Source organism: Typopeltis vanoorti, chromosome 1, assembly GCF_054136105.1.
Source record: "Typopeltis vanoorti isolate ZY-2024b chromosome 1, IOZ_Tvanoo_1.0, whole genome shotgun sequence".
NCBI lineage: Eukaryota > Metazoa > Arthropoda > Arachnida > Uropygi > Thelyphonidae > Typopeltis > Typopeltis vanoorti.
In genome coordinates this window covers 172049930-172064644 of record NC_143549.1, presented here as the reverse complement: position 1 = coordinate 172064644, position 14715 = coordinate 172049930, and the positions used below count along the sequence as shown (strand labels likewise).

The 14715-nt window shown below is 38.0% G+C and overlaps 1 protein-coding gene across 1 annotated transcript in view; it reads right to left on the bottom strand.

Annotated features, from left to right (window-relative positions):
• The window catches only part of Dhc93AB (Dynein heavy chain at 93AB), a 1274973-nt gene that overhangs the window by 1220484 nt on the left and 39774 nt on the right, over positions 1–14715 (bottom strand). The window contains exons 3-4 of the mRNA XM_090403805.1: positions 8657–8855; positions 5058–5186 (exon numbers count right to left, since the gene is read on the bottom strand). Coding sequence (XP_090259931.1) covers positions 5058–5186; positions 8657–8855 — 328 coding nt within the window. The remainder of the gene's footprint in view (positions 1–5057; positions 5187–8656; positions 8856–14715) is intronic.

Here is a 14715-nt window from a genome sequence, read left to right as displayed (position 1 = left end):
TCTAGTAACTTTATTATAAAAGGCTAGCATATTACTAAAACAAGAGTGTTCCCTTATTATTATTATTATTACGTGACACCTCCACAGAGCCCAAAGACAAATCAAGGTAGGGCATCTACTCTACAACTCTCTGTCACCACCACTTAGTCCACCAAGTACAGCGAACCGCAGCTACCTTCATCATCTACATCAACACCATCTACTACCCATGACCACTAGTTTTTTTTTTGTCTGTAAACTGCATGTATACTTAAGGCCAATTTGTCTGTATGCGGGAGGAAAAATCTGAGTTTCCAGCAGAAAAAAGCCTGCAACCTCAATATGAGATTGGTTAACTCACCTTCAACTGAAAAAAAAACCATACAAAGATTCCTCTCATCACAACAAGAATAGAACTTAGGCCTTTTTCCAATCGAAGGGTGCAACATACCATCAGTCTTCCAATTATGCTATGGAGCCACCTAAAGGTTTAATTAAAGTTCCTGTAATCGGCGACTAGAACAGAACTTACAATACTCTTTCTTCATACGGTCTAATGCCCTAGACCACTTTCAATGACCCACAGATAGTTCATTTTTAAAACCTTCCTCTAGTTGGTGACCAGAAGCAAACTTAAGAGGCTCTTTCTTCATGCAGCCTAGTGCAATGGGTGGCACACACCACTTCCACTCCACTGAGCTACAGAGGCTCCTTTTGTTCTGCCATAACATGCAATTCACGCAATCAATATTAACAATGTCATTCTTATAATAATTTCTGATGTTTAGAAAAATTATATTCTTATAATTATGATGTGGTAAAAACCGTTGAGAAAATAACTTCTGCACATGGTTTTGGAAAACAACAACAAAAAAAAAAAAAAAAACATAAAACAAAATGTAAAAAGCATATTGTGAATAAAAGTTACTTCTGAAAAGACTGTCCTATGAAAAATAAAAATTGCATATTATTAGTGTTCAGTATTTTCTGAGTATAAAAAAATAGTGCATATGTGAATACTAATATGTTTACTGGTGGTTTTGATATTATGGCATTATGGAAGCAGCAACTTTTTAGCTGCTTCCATAATATCAAACAGCTTATTATCAAACAACTTAGAAAACAGCTTGCTGATCAAGCAAGCTGTTTTCATAATTGCCTTTTCAGTTCCACACATATTTCTTCCTAACTGAAAACTTCACTTGATCAGCAACCACTTAAAACAAAACTGCATGATCATCTGTTCTGATTACAGGCAGAGTAGCAACTTTGGTTATGGATACATCTTTTAATACTATTTTCAGATCCAGATATCTTAAATGATGGGTCCCCTCCATCAGATACTGTTTCAGGTTATTATCTCTTAGAAATTGTATAAATCAATCTCACTGTGCATCCTTTTCCTTTCCTCCCTCCAGTCTATGTCCCCAGAGTTGAAGTCTTCCTAAATAAGTGCTCATCCTATGCTCATTGTGCTAATCAGCTGATGCATAGCATCCACATCTTTCTAAATTTCTGCCGTTAAATTTTCTCTAAATTTCTTGGCAAATTATGGCTGAAAAGCGTCGGCATTGCTACAATATTGCATACAAGCTACATGTGATTGCGTACGCTAAAGAACATGGCAACAGGACTGCAGAGAGGCATTTCGGGCCATCCTCTACTGAGAAAATTATAAGATCCTGACGGAATTAGGAAGAGGATCTAAAAACAGCAACTCACAATAAACATAATCTATGAAGTGGAACTGCAAAATGGCCAGAACTTGAGACAGAACGCAATACTTGGATTTTAGACCACAGAAAAGCGGGACTTTCAGTGTCTACAAATTGAATTTCATTGATTCGTCATTAACGCAAGGAAACTTTTGAAAATTTTGGACTTGCGCAAATAGGAAACATGGACGAGGTTCTGCTGACTTTTGATGTGCCCTCAAACAAAACTGTAGATTCCAAGAGCACAAAAAGTGTTACTGTTAAAACTTCTGGGCACGAAAAAATTCACTACACAGTTGTTTATCCTGCTGTGCTGATGGGACAAAATTGCCATCACTATTGATTTTTAAAAAGAAGATGCTACCCAAAGAAAAAACTGCTTAAAGGAGTGTTTTTACATGTTCACGCAAAAGGCTGGATGGATAGAGGAGGAATAAAGTTATGGATAGATAAAATTTGGTCTAGGCGCCCTGTAGGGCTGTTGAAGAAGCCTGCCCTGTTAGTATGGGATCAGCTTCATTCTCAAGAACAGAAGATGTTAAAAACTCAGTTAGCTGTAATTCCAGGAGGTCTAACTGGACAGTTTCAACCTTTAGATGTCTGTATTAATAAACCAATTAAGGGATTTATGAAGGGAAAGTAGAACAGCTGGATACAGTCTTCAGATTTTGAGGTCACGCCATCAGGAAGAAAGTAGAGGCCTAGCATTTCGCAAGTTTGTGAGTGGATCAAAGCTTCATTTAAGAAGTGTGGCATTAGTAATACATTGGATGGTACAGAGGCCAATTTGTTGTACGAGGACTCAGATTCTGATTTAGAAGAGGTTTCAAGTTTCTCTTCATTTAGCTCTGGAGATGAATTTCTGGGTTTTGACGAAGAAGATTAAAAGATGGGACTCTTTCCTAGTTAGATTAGGTATCTGTTAAAGTAGACCTACTTATTGCTTTATATTTCAAATACTGTAAATTCATTATAATATTCAGTGATAAAGTTTTTTTCCTAAAAAATGTGTACAAAAAAGGTACAAACGTCTTATAGGCCGGTGCGTCTTATACACCAATACGGTAATTATATGTTATTTTAACAAAATAAAATAAGATTGACAAAAAACAGTTCACCATGCACACACACCAATAATAAACGTTTCATATCTCACAGAAATAACGTGCATAAGGATACTAAAAATACATTGCCGTTTGGGCAGTGTTGGAATGACGTAACGTGCAATGACAAGCCGCAAAGTAATCTAAAGCATTAATCGAACAATTCCAATTATCAACTATTCAATCAATGTCAAAACATAAGCTGTAACCTTTAACATGTTATATTGCATTTATATAATGTTGTAAGCATTGTTATTATTTATAAACACAAATAAAATTTAAAATTTTCATTATTTTCCTTGGGGATGCTGCAGTGTCGCAGTGCTTATGTACAGCCCACCACTGTTGCATGATGTAATTACCAATCCATTCCATGCTGAAACTTGTATCCTGCATCCCACTTCCTTCTCAGCTCCTCCATCTTCTTCCACTGTTGAACCTAAGTATCTAAAGTCTCTCACCTTCCTGATGACATTTCCTTCCAGCTCCAGATCTGTCTCCTGGCCACTGCCCACTGCGCAACACATATACTTGAAAGATGCTGAAGGAAGAGTATTATGGAGGGATGTGGACATAAGAAACAGATGGAAAATATACTTTGAGGCACTTTTGAATGAGGAAAATGCAAGGACTCACAGAGGGGATGGGCAGCCTTCTGAGGGGATGGTGCAGAACATCAGTAGAATGGAAATGACGGAGGCCATGAAGAGGATGAGGAATGGAAAAGCTGTGGGCCCCGACAGAATTCCAGTGGAGGCATGGAAGGCACTGGGGGAAGAGGGAATTGACCTGCTGTGGGACCTGTTCATGAAAGTTTGCCAACAGGAAAATATACCCGAGGAATGAAGGGAGAGTACTCTTGTTCCCATCTACAAGGGTAAAGGGGATGCACAAGACTGTAAAAATTACAGAGGAATAAAGTTGATGTCCCACACAATGAAGATCCTAGAAAGGGTTCTTGATGGTAGATTGAGGGAGGAGGTGGAGATTGCAAAGGAACAATTTGGCTTCATGCCTGGTAGATCAACAACAGATGCTATCTTTGGGTTACGACAGATGATGGAAAAATATCGAGAGAAACAAAGGGAGCTACATCTGGTATTTATTGATCTGGAGAAAGCATACGATAGAGTGCCAAGGCAAGAAGTCTGGAGGTGTCTGAGGGAGAAGAAGGTGCTGGAGAAATATGTCAGGTTGGTGCGGGAAATGTACAGAAATGTGAAGACAAGTGTTCGGACCTGTTTGGGACAGACAGAAAGTTTTCAAGTAACAGTTGGCTTGCATCAAGGGTCAGCATTAAGTCCGTTTCTGTTTAATATTGTGATGGAGGTGGTAACAGAGGAGGTGAGAGAAGATGCACCTTGGACAATGTTGTATGCAGATGACATCTTGCTGTGTATAGATTCAAGAGAAGAAGCGGAAACTAAACTGGAAAGATGGAGAAAAGTACTGGAAGAGAGAGGTACGAGACTGAGCAGAAGTAAGACAGAGTATATGTGTTGCGCAGTGGGCGGTGGCCAGGAGACAGATCTGGAGCTGGAAGGAAATGTCATCAGGAAGGTGAGAGACTTTAGATACTTAGGTTCAACAGTGGAAGAAGATGAAGGAGCTGAGAAGGAAGTGGGATGCAGGATACAAGCGGGTTGGAGGAACTGGAGGGAGATGGCTGGAGTGTTATGCGATAAGAGGGTGCCGATCAATCTGAAAGGCAAAATTTATAGGACAGTAGTGAGGCCAGCTATGACATATGCTATAGAAACTGTGGCCCTGAGGAAAAATAACATCAGCAGGATGAAAGTAGCAGAGATGAGAATGCTTAGGTGGATGTGCTGTGTGACCAGAAAGGATCATCTGAGAAATGACTATGTCAGGGGAACAGTGAAAGTTACGAACTTAGGAGCAAAAATACAGGAGGCAAGGTTGAGATGGTTTGGTCATGTGATGAGGAGGGAGGACGAATATGTGGGAAGAAGGGTCATGCAGATGGATGTGCAAGGAAGGCAGAAGCGTGGGAGGCCAAAGAAGAGATGGAGGGAGCTGGTAGAAGAGGACTTGAAGATGAAGAACTTGGATGTGGTGATAGCCCAAGACAGGAAGGTGTGGAGGAGACTCATAACAAACAGTGACCCCACTTAAGTGGGAGAAGCTGTAGAAGAAGAAGAAGAAGATTCCATGCTGAAACTTAAGAAACAGCACTCAGCATTACATGATCATTTCTATATTCACAATGATTAGTTTGAGAGGTGGTCATCTCTCAAACCTGACTGCACTTACCCTGAACAACTCTAGCTTCCAGTTTACCAAAGAGCAACATATTCTTCAAACATTTAACTCCAGGACCATTCATATACAATTCCTCAAGCATGTTCATAGATGTCTCTGCAGACATCTATGAATAGAACACAGTTCCTTCTACATAATCTTCTTATTGACTCATTCACAATCACAACATTCTTCATTATCATTTCCATCATGTCGTTGCATGACAGCAGTGAATTGAGAATCTTCTTTTTCGCTTCTTGCAGTAAATCATTCATATCTTCTCTAAATGCATATTTTTCACCTTTCAAACTATCTGTGCTTGCTAAAACAATCAATTCTTTTCTTCTCCTGTCTGGATATAACAGCTTCAATAATATTCTTGATCTCTGCAACCGGGAAACAAGCTTTCATCACATTCTCATCAAACACACCTCTTGTCATAGAATTTCAGTACAAAATTCTCTTCTTATTCTTATCAATCTTTCATGCTGTTTCCACTCATTTTTCCTTTCATTCTGCTCTGTACTGCACCATATGCCAGTTGCATTTCAGGTCACTCAAGCTTACATTTTGAAGAACTCCATGTAGAAGTGCTGTTGCTCTCCTCACTGCCACCTCATCATTAAAAATACTTTCAACCACTTCTGTCATATTTTCATTCATATTTCATCCAGTACTAGTCACTCCTTCAACTGCATTCTCTACAGCATTCTCAATGTCACACCTTTCAATAGCCTGTGTAGCTCAGTGGAAGTAGTGTTGGCACTAAACCGCCTGAAGAAAGAGCATCCCCAGTTCGATTCTAGTCGCCGAGGGACTTTTTTTTAATAGAGCTTGTTTAGCTCAGTGGAAGAGGTATGTGCTGTCCATGGCTCTAGCCTGTCTGAAGAAAGAGCACCATAAGTTGAATTCTAGTGGAACTAGAGGAACTTTTACTAAGCCTGCCGGCCTGATTGGCCGAGTGGTTAATGTATCTGTTCTCCAGCCAAAAGGCTGTGGGTTTGAATCCTGCCGTGGGTATGGATGTTTATGATTGTCTGTGAAAATACTAGTGGTGGTGGTTGGCGGTATATGGTGTTGGTGTATGTAGATGATGAAGGTAGTTGTGGTTGGTGGAGACGGAGCGATGAGTCATTGGGCTCCCTGGAGGTTATGTAATAATAATAATAATAATAATAACATTTGCCACTTCAATTTTTGCTTTTGACATGTCTCACATTTCTGACATATCCTCTCTCTCTCTCTCTCTCTTTCTCTCCACCCCTGCTTTCATAGCATAAAACATTCACCCTTGGTAATGAGTACACACTAGATCAGAAGAAATCCTTTGTCTTCAACTCTTTGAACAAAGATGCCTTAGCTGCTGTTCTTTTTTGTCCATCAACATCATGTAAAACACTGTTTAAACAAGATATAAGTAACAAAACTAGAAGAGCAAACACACACACACACACACATTCCATCTCTCAGTCATAAAAAGGAAAATACTACCAAGAACAATCAGCAATATTATCACTTGTATTTCCTGTTTTCATATGAACATCTCTACAGTTATTATTATTGTTGTTAACTTGGTATTTCCACAGATTTCAAAGACTCCTCAAGGGAGACTCACAAACACTATTTACAATATACCTTTCATACCTCTCATACCCACATTGGAAGTTTTTTTCACTTGGTTAGACTATAATAAATTTAGTTTAATCCTTTATCCAAGTGTAAGCAAACAAAGTTTGCACCTGAAGTACCTTCAGGACTGAGGTAACTTGTGGTAAAGGTGGACTAAGCTTTCATCGCTTGTCTTATTATCTCCCATAATGCAAAGCACATCTCCTTTCGGACATGTATAATGCTATGCATTAATGGAAGGGCCACTACCCAGACTGGTTTCGACCTTTATTGAGGTGGTGATGCTAAGGTGGAAGTAATGGAGAAGTCATATTTACCTATACGAGTTGCCAAAAGGTGTCTCACCTTATCATTAAATTACTCTGGATTAGAAAAAGATGTTGGAAGTTTTTGTCACTTGGTTAGACATTTAGTTTAATCCTTTATCCAAGTGTAAGCAAACAAAGTTTGTGCCTGAAGTATCTTCAGGACTGAGGCAACTCATGGTAAAGGTGGACTAAGCTGTAATCACTCATCTTAGTATCTCCCATAATAAAAAGCACATCTCCTGGCGGATATGTATAATACATGCATTGAGGAAAGGGCCACTACCCAGACCGGTTTCAACCTTTATTGAGGTCTCGTCAGTGGGATCCAGACCAAGAGGTGATGATACTAAGGTAGAAGTAACGGAGAAGTCAGTCCAGCTTTATCACGAGTTGATTCAGTCCCAAAGATACTTCAGGCACAAACTTTGTTTGCTTACACTTGGATAAAGGATTAAACTAAATTTATTATAGTCTAACCAAGTGAAAAAACTTCCAACATCTTTCTCTAATCCACAGTGATTTAATAATAAGGTGAGACACCTTTTGGCAACTGTATAGGTAAATATGACTTCTCCATTACTTCCACCTTAGTATCACCACCTCTGGATCTGGCTCCCACAGATGAGACCTCAATAAAGGTCAAAACCAGTCTGAGTTCTGGGCCCTTCCCTTATGGGAGATACTAAGACAAGTGATGAGAGCTTAGTCCATCTTTACCACGAGTTGCCTCAGTTCTGAAGATACTTCAGGCACAAACTCTGTTTTGCTTACACGTGGATAAAGGATTAAACTAAATTTATTACACCTTATACCCATAATGCATCCAAAATCTTACCATGGGAGGTCAAACTAACCATTAGCCTAAACTGATTCACAGGTGAAGCTACTGACAACTATCTCAGCAAACTCATGCCACTTGTTCACTACTCAGCTAAAAATCTAAATCTGACATAGTAACTACAGTTTTACTCAACTCCAATGATGACCTCTTGTTTTTGCCATATATTGAAAAATTCCTTCTACTCCCTTTTAACAGCTTATACATTTTTATAATATCCTCTCTCTTCTATCTATCTGCCAATTTCTGTAACTCGCAAATCTGCAATCTATTCTCACATGGAACATTTCACAATCCTGAAAACCATCTTGGTCATTCAGCTCTGGATCATGTCAACTACCTCTATATCCTCAAGAAACCCTGATAATCAAATCTGATCCGGATGTAAACAGACACAAATTGAAACTCCATCTGTAATATAATTTCCTAGAGCTTTTTCCAGGTAAAGTTAACTAGTCTTTGAGAGTCATGGCAGTTTTAACGCCAGGTAACATGATCTATTCTTGAGAAAGCATGCATTCACAAACCTAATACACAAAAATTCCACTGACCATCCAGTCAGCAAGTAACCAAAAAGATTTCACATAAACAAGTGCTGCATAGATAGTTAAAAGTTGGATGAGTAGATAACAGAATTAAATCTTTCTAATGTTGTAAAATTAAATTTAATTTTAATTAATTATTTTAATTACTTAATTTAATTGATTAATAAAATATTTAAAAATTAATTAATTTAACTTAAATTAATTCTGAGTGAGTTCTTTAATGAATTAGGCTCAGTCATTTTTAATATAAATCTATTAAATACAATATAAATTTTACCTGCTTGAAAATTGAATTCAAAGTTTGGTGCCGTTCTTTCCAAAATTCAATCTCACTGACTGGTTCAGGATGCTTTCCTACTATCTGAGGATCTGAAGATTCTTTCTCAAGAATGGTCTGTACTTGATGAACCCAGTGATTTATTGTTATTTCAAGAGTATATACCATTTGATGTAATGCAGGATTTTCTACATTGCAACTGCATAGCAAATCAAATTATGAACAAACTTAAACATTTTATGTAAATATATAAACAGATGTGGTTTATACAATATATACTGTACCTTTACAACAAAACATTATTAAAACTGCATTAACTATTCTATAACAGAATGAAAATATAAGTACAAAATAAAATATGTCAATGATAAAATGGCATGCTGAAAAAAAAAATTTTTTTTTTTTTGTCCTGGATGATTCATTCTTTATGAACTAGTACTATAATGCTAGCACAAATCTACATATGAATCTAAATTTCCAGGTAAGCCAAACTGCATGATACACATTACACATCCTTATCATTACTGGATTACACATCCTTATCATTACTGGGGGGGGGGGGGAGAATAATAATAATATAATAGGGCTAATTCAAGTCTCATTCTGTTTACTACCATTAACAAAATGAGAAAACAATGCAGCATTTTATTACTGAAACAACAAAGTGATATATCTCATAAACTAATAGAAAGAGATGTAGAAACCAAACAGTTGTTGGAAGTTTTTTTTCTCCACTTGATTAGACTATAATAAATTTAATTTAATTCTTTATCCAAGTGTAAGCAAACAAAGTTTGCACCTGAAGTATCTTCAGGACTGAGGCAACTTGTGGTAAAGGTGGACCAAGCTCTCATCACTCCTTGTCTCAGTATCTCCCATAATGCAAAGCACATCTTCCTTGCAGAGATACGATGCTATGCATTAAGGGAAAGGCCACTACCCAGACCAGTTTCAACCTTTATTGAGGTCTTATCAGTGGGAGCCAGAACCTGTCGAAGATATTCATAAATTGCAGTTCCAAGTCCACATTTCGGAATGCTAAAGAAGTAGTAGAGGAAGATTTTTGAATTAAAATTTGACTTATTACACAGTTTCAGCACATGAGGCAACCACTGGTGGCAACAAGGTATAGATATGTATACCACTTCCATGTCGGGCAGTCACATTTTCACAAAGCTCCAGAGTAATTTAATAATAAGGTGGTACACCTTTTGGCTTAACTCATATAGATAAATATGACTTCTCCATCGCTTCTGCCTTAGTATCACCACTTCTGGGTCTGACTCCCACTGACAAGACCTCAATAAAGGTCGAAACCAGTCTGGGTAGTGGCCCTTCCCTTAATGCATAGCATTATACATGTCCACAAGGAGATGTGCTTTGCATTATGGGAGTTACTGAGACCAGGAGTGATGAGAGCTTGGTCCACCTTTACTGCAAGTTGCCTCAGTCCTGAAGATACTTCAAGTGCAAACTTTGTTTGCTTACACTTGGATAAAGGATTAAACTAAATTTATTACAAACATTATTCTCAGATTTGGTCCCCAGGATTTGAAGGGGATAAATTGACTGTGAAAAGGGTAAGAGGGGGATAACAAAGATGGTTTCAGGACTGTACAGTATGAGTTATGAGGATTGACTGAGGGAATGTGGACTGCAGAGTTTGGTGGATAGAAGAAGGAGAGGTGATATTATTGAGACTTTTAAATTGTTGAGAGGCAGTTACAGGGTAGACATTAGAGAGTTCTTTCACTTGGTGGAATGGCGGGAAGGAGCGATGACAAGGGGCCATCCCTGGAAGTTACGAAAGGAGGCTGTGCAAAAGAGGAGTGGTTTCTTTGCATGGAGGGTGGCTGAACCTTGGAATAAATTGCCTGAGAGGGTGGTTGGAGTGGGGACGGTTGGTGGGTTCAAGGAGTGGTATGATAAACTATGTGTTTCCTAAAAACGACCTCCCATGATGGCCTGGATAATAATAATAATAACAATAATAATTAACAGCTTTGGCAGTTCTACATACATGCATTCCTGGCAAAATGACAAATTTTATGATAATATTCTCTCTCTCTTCCAAGAGATTTTGTAACATATCTAGAGTGATGAAATCGTTAGCAGCAACCACAGTATGTCTCAGAAGATCGTATGCAATAAGATTCACTTTTGGTATTAATAATAATAATAATAATGAACGACTTACATCAAGATTTTGTGGGTTTTATTATTATTATTATTATTAAGAGAGACCTCCAGGGAGTCAGAGACTTATCAAGGGAGGCCACATACTACACACACACACCAGCTATCATACTTATTCTTGAATTCATTCACACTGCTTGCACTCACAACATTCAAAGGCAATCCATTGCAATCATGCACCACCTTCTGAGAGAAAAATCTAGCCCTCACGTCCTTCTTGGTGGCCTTCATTCTCAGCTTCCAAGGATGCCCTCTCACTCTTTCCCCACCCTCCATAAATTGAAAAATTCCATCAATTGAAATCCTGTATGACCCTTTCAGAATTTTGTAAATCTCAATCATATCAATCCTCTTTCTCCTGTTTGCTAGTGTCTGCAGTCTAAAAATTCTCAATCTGTCTTCATAATCAGTATTCCACAATCCTGATATCTTTAATACTCTCTTTTGTACTCTCTCTCTCTCTCCAATATATCGGAATCACAACGGAAACCAGGAGACCAGACCTGCACACAATAGTCCAAGTGAGGTCTTATCAAGTCCTTGTAAAGAGGCAAAATAACATCCTTATCTTTATATGTGAACGTTCATTTCAGCAATTATCTTTTGAGTTGTATTTGCAATCTTTGCCACATGGCCCCTAAACATCAACTTCCTAACTATTAACACTCAAAGATCCCTAGCCTCATCAGTTTCTTCTAAGCCACCAATATAATATGATAATGGATGTATAATCATGCTGAAGTGAATGGCTTTACATTTACTGACATTGAACTAACACCCATTTTCCAATGCCCACAATTCCAGCCTATTCAAATCATTCTACAAGTACTGCATATCAGCAGCATTCCTGATTACCTTATCTATCTTTGCATCATCAGCAAATAGCTGTATGTCACTTGTCAAATCCTTCCCAATATCATTAATGTACAGATTGAATAACCAGAGGACCGAGCACTGATTCTTGTGGTACACTACTTGTTACCTTAAACCTTGAAGACTCAGATCCCCCGTATACCACTTTTTAATATCTGTAAGTCAGCCATCCCCTTATCCATGCTAATACGGTATAACCCAAACCCATTTTCTCCAATTTATGCAACAGTCTACCATGCTATATTCTGTCAAAAGCCTTAGCAAAATCCAAAAGTATCATGGTTACCATTGAACTAGATTCAACGGTAACCATGTATAGTTCAATGTAACATTGTTATAGAATGTGAGCAAGTTGCTAAAACATGACCTTCCCTTAATAAACCCATGTTGTTTATTGCAAAGTTGAGATTCACTGTCAACCCATTTCTGAATGCGAGCAATAACCAATTTTTCCAAAATCTTCACCACCGCTCATGAGATACTAATTGGTTGACAGTTGGATACATTGGTCTTTGCACCACCCTTGTGCAATAGAATTACCATACATTCCTTCCATTCCTGCAGAATCTTCCCTGTTCTGAGACTCATATTAAACAACCTGGTCAAAGAAATGGCCAGTTCAGCTGAACACTCTTTTAGCACAGGTGTTGATATTCAATAAGTCCCTACTGCTGAATTCTTATTCAATTTGTGCAACAGCTCTAAAACCTCGGCCTCACACACCTGCATTTCTTCATTTAGTGAAGCGGTAACAGTGAGCTCAATGTTGCGTTCACTAGGTTGATAGCTTTTAATAAAATGGGCACTCATTAGTTGAACAACCTCTTCTGCATCTGTAATCACGCATCTGCATTTAGAAGAGTCGATCTTTCTTTTACTTGCAGCATATGGATAGAATTCTTGTGGATTATCTTCAGCACGCAGAGCTAGTTTTTTTTTCATACTCAGACTTTGCTTTCCATAACAACAGTTGTGACTATTTTGAACTCATTCACTGAAAAAGCACTCCAAATGACTCCATCAACACTTTCCAATCATTCGCTCTCTCCAAGGAAGAAATCTAATCTTCACACCCTTACAAACCACACTCTTACAGTTTCCAGGACTGACTTCAGTTCTCCTCACACCAGTAAAATATTGGTAAATTTCCTCTCTTATCAGTCCTATGAAACCCTTTAACCTAAATGTTTCAATCATATTGCCCCTTTTCTGCATATCAACCAATTTTATCAACCAAAAACATAACTGAACACACAAATCTTCAATTTATCATCAAAAGAGATATATGAGAGACCTGAGACATTCTTTGTCACTTGTCTCTGCATTTATTGCACATCCCCAAGAAACCTGGGTGATCAGATTGGTGTGCAATAGTCCAGATAGGGCCATATTGAAGCCTTATGAATAGGAATAATAACCTCCCTTTCTCTGCTTGTTGCTGTGTCTTTCAATAAAAAAGTAATCCTATTAACTATTTTGCCTGCTCTTATAATATTACCTCTGAACTTCGATTCACAGTCCACAGATCCCCCCAAAAACTTAACTTCATTAATTTCTTACGGTATAATTTCATCAATGTGGTACATTGCTGATAATTTCTTCGTTGCAATTTCGTTACATTTGTACAGAAGCACGATTCTACCCTTCCCTTAAAATTTACTTTTTTTTTTTTTTTTTTTTTTTGACAAAGCAATTGTATCCCCGCCCCCTGCATTTCTTTGCGTGTGTTAATGGATGATTTTTCTATTGCCATGAAAGTTTAACATCAAAAATTACCACACAGTACTACTGCCGCATACTGGCTAAGTTTTAACATATTCGTGTAATTGTTTCACATGGATGTATCCCCGCCCCCTGCATTTCTTTGCGTGTGTTAATGGATGATTTTTCTATTGCCATGAAAGTTTAACATCAAAAATTACCACACAGTACTACTGCCGCATACTGGCTAAGTTTTAACATATTCGTGTAATTGTTTCACATGGATTATAGTATTACTCTATTTTGATGAGACAAAATTTTGACTGTCCATATGATATCAGTGTTGAGTTATTGAGTTACAGAATTCAGTTATTCAAAGAACTTCATCGAATCACTGTATCTTTATAAACACCGATGATATGCATATACCAACCCGTTTGTAACACATGCAGAAGCTTCTATGCACTATATATTTTGCAAAAACAGCCGGTTGAAACTGAAGTTACTGGATTAATTTTAACCGAGATTATAAATACCAAATTTCGTTAAATTCCCTCCAAACAATATAAAATAATTATTTATTTATTTATTTACATTCTGAAAGATGTACAGAATTTATTATTTACTAACAGAGTTCACAGTCAAAGAGTAAACAAGAAACCAAGGCCGACGGTTCAAGGCGTGCATTTACACGGGGCGACAAGTTTTTTGGGGGCGCAAAGTTGCCATAAACTATACGAAAAATAAGGGAGAAGGGGCGGCAAAATTCCTAGGGGAGGATCTACAAGAAACACAAAACAGGATAATGAATAGGCTGGTAATGGCATAGAATGATAATGAATAAAAAATAGGCTGGTTGTGGGAGGACTAGGGGACATCCATGGAAACTGGGCAAAAGTGTGGTTAGTAAAGGTGTTAGAGCTGGGTTCTTTACTTTTAGAGTAGTGAATGAGTGGAATGCGCTCCCTGAGTCTGTGGTGGATGCTGTGACAGTGAATGAGTTTAAGGCGAGGTATGATAGATACTGTATGAATGTCGAATAGTTGTGATGAAAATGATTTGGGGCCTCCCTCGATGAGTCTAATGACTCCCTGGAGTTGCCCGTAATAATAATAATAATAATAATAATAATAATGAAACTTTGACTGACAAACGAATCCAATTCGCGCCTTTGTCCAAGGCCTCAGGAATCAGCAAAGGTTGTTCGATTGGTAGGCCTCTGCTGTTAATGGCTCGCAAAAAAAGTAAGCAAGTTCGAGCGCGGTTAGTAGTTGGAAGGAGATCAATCG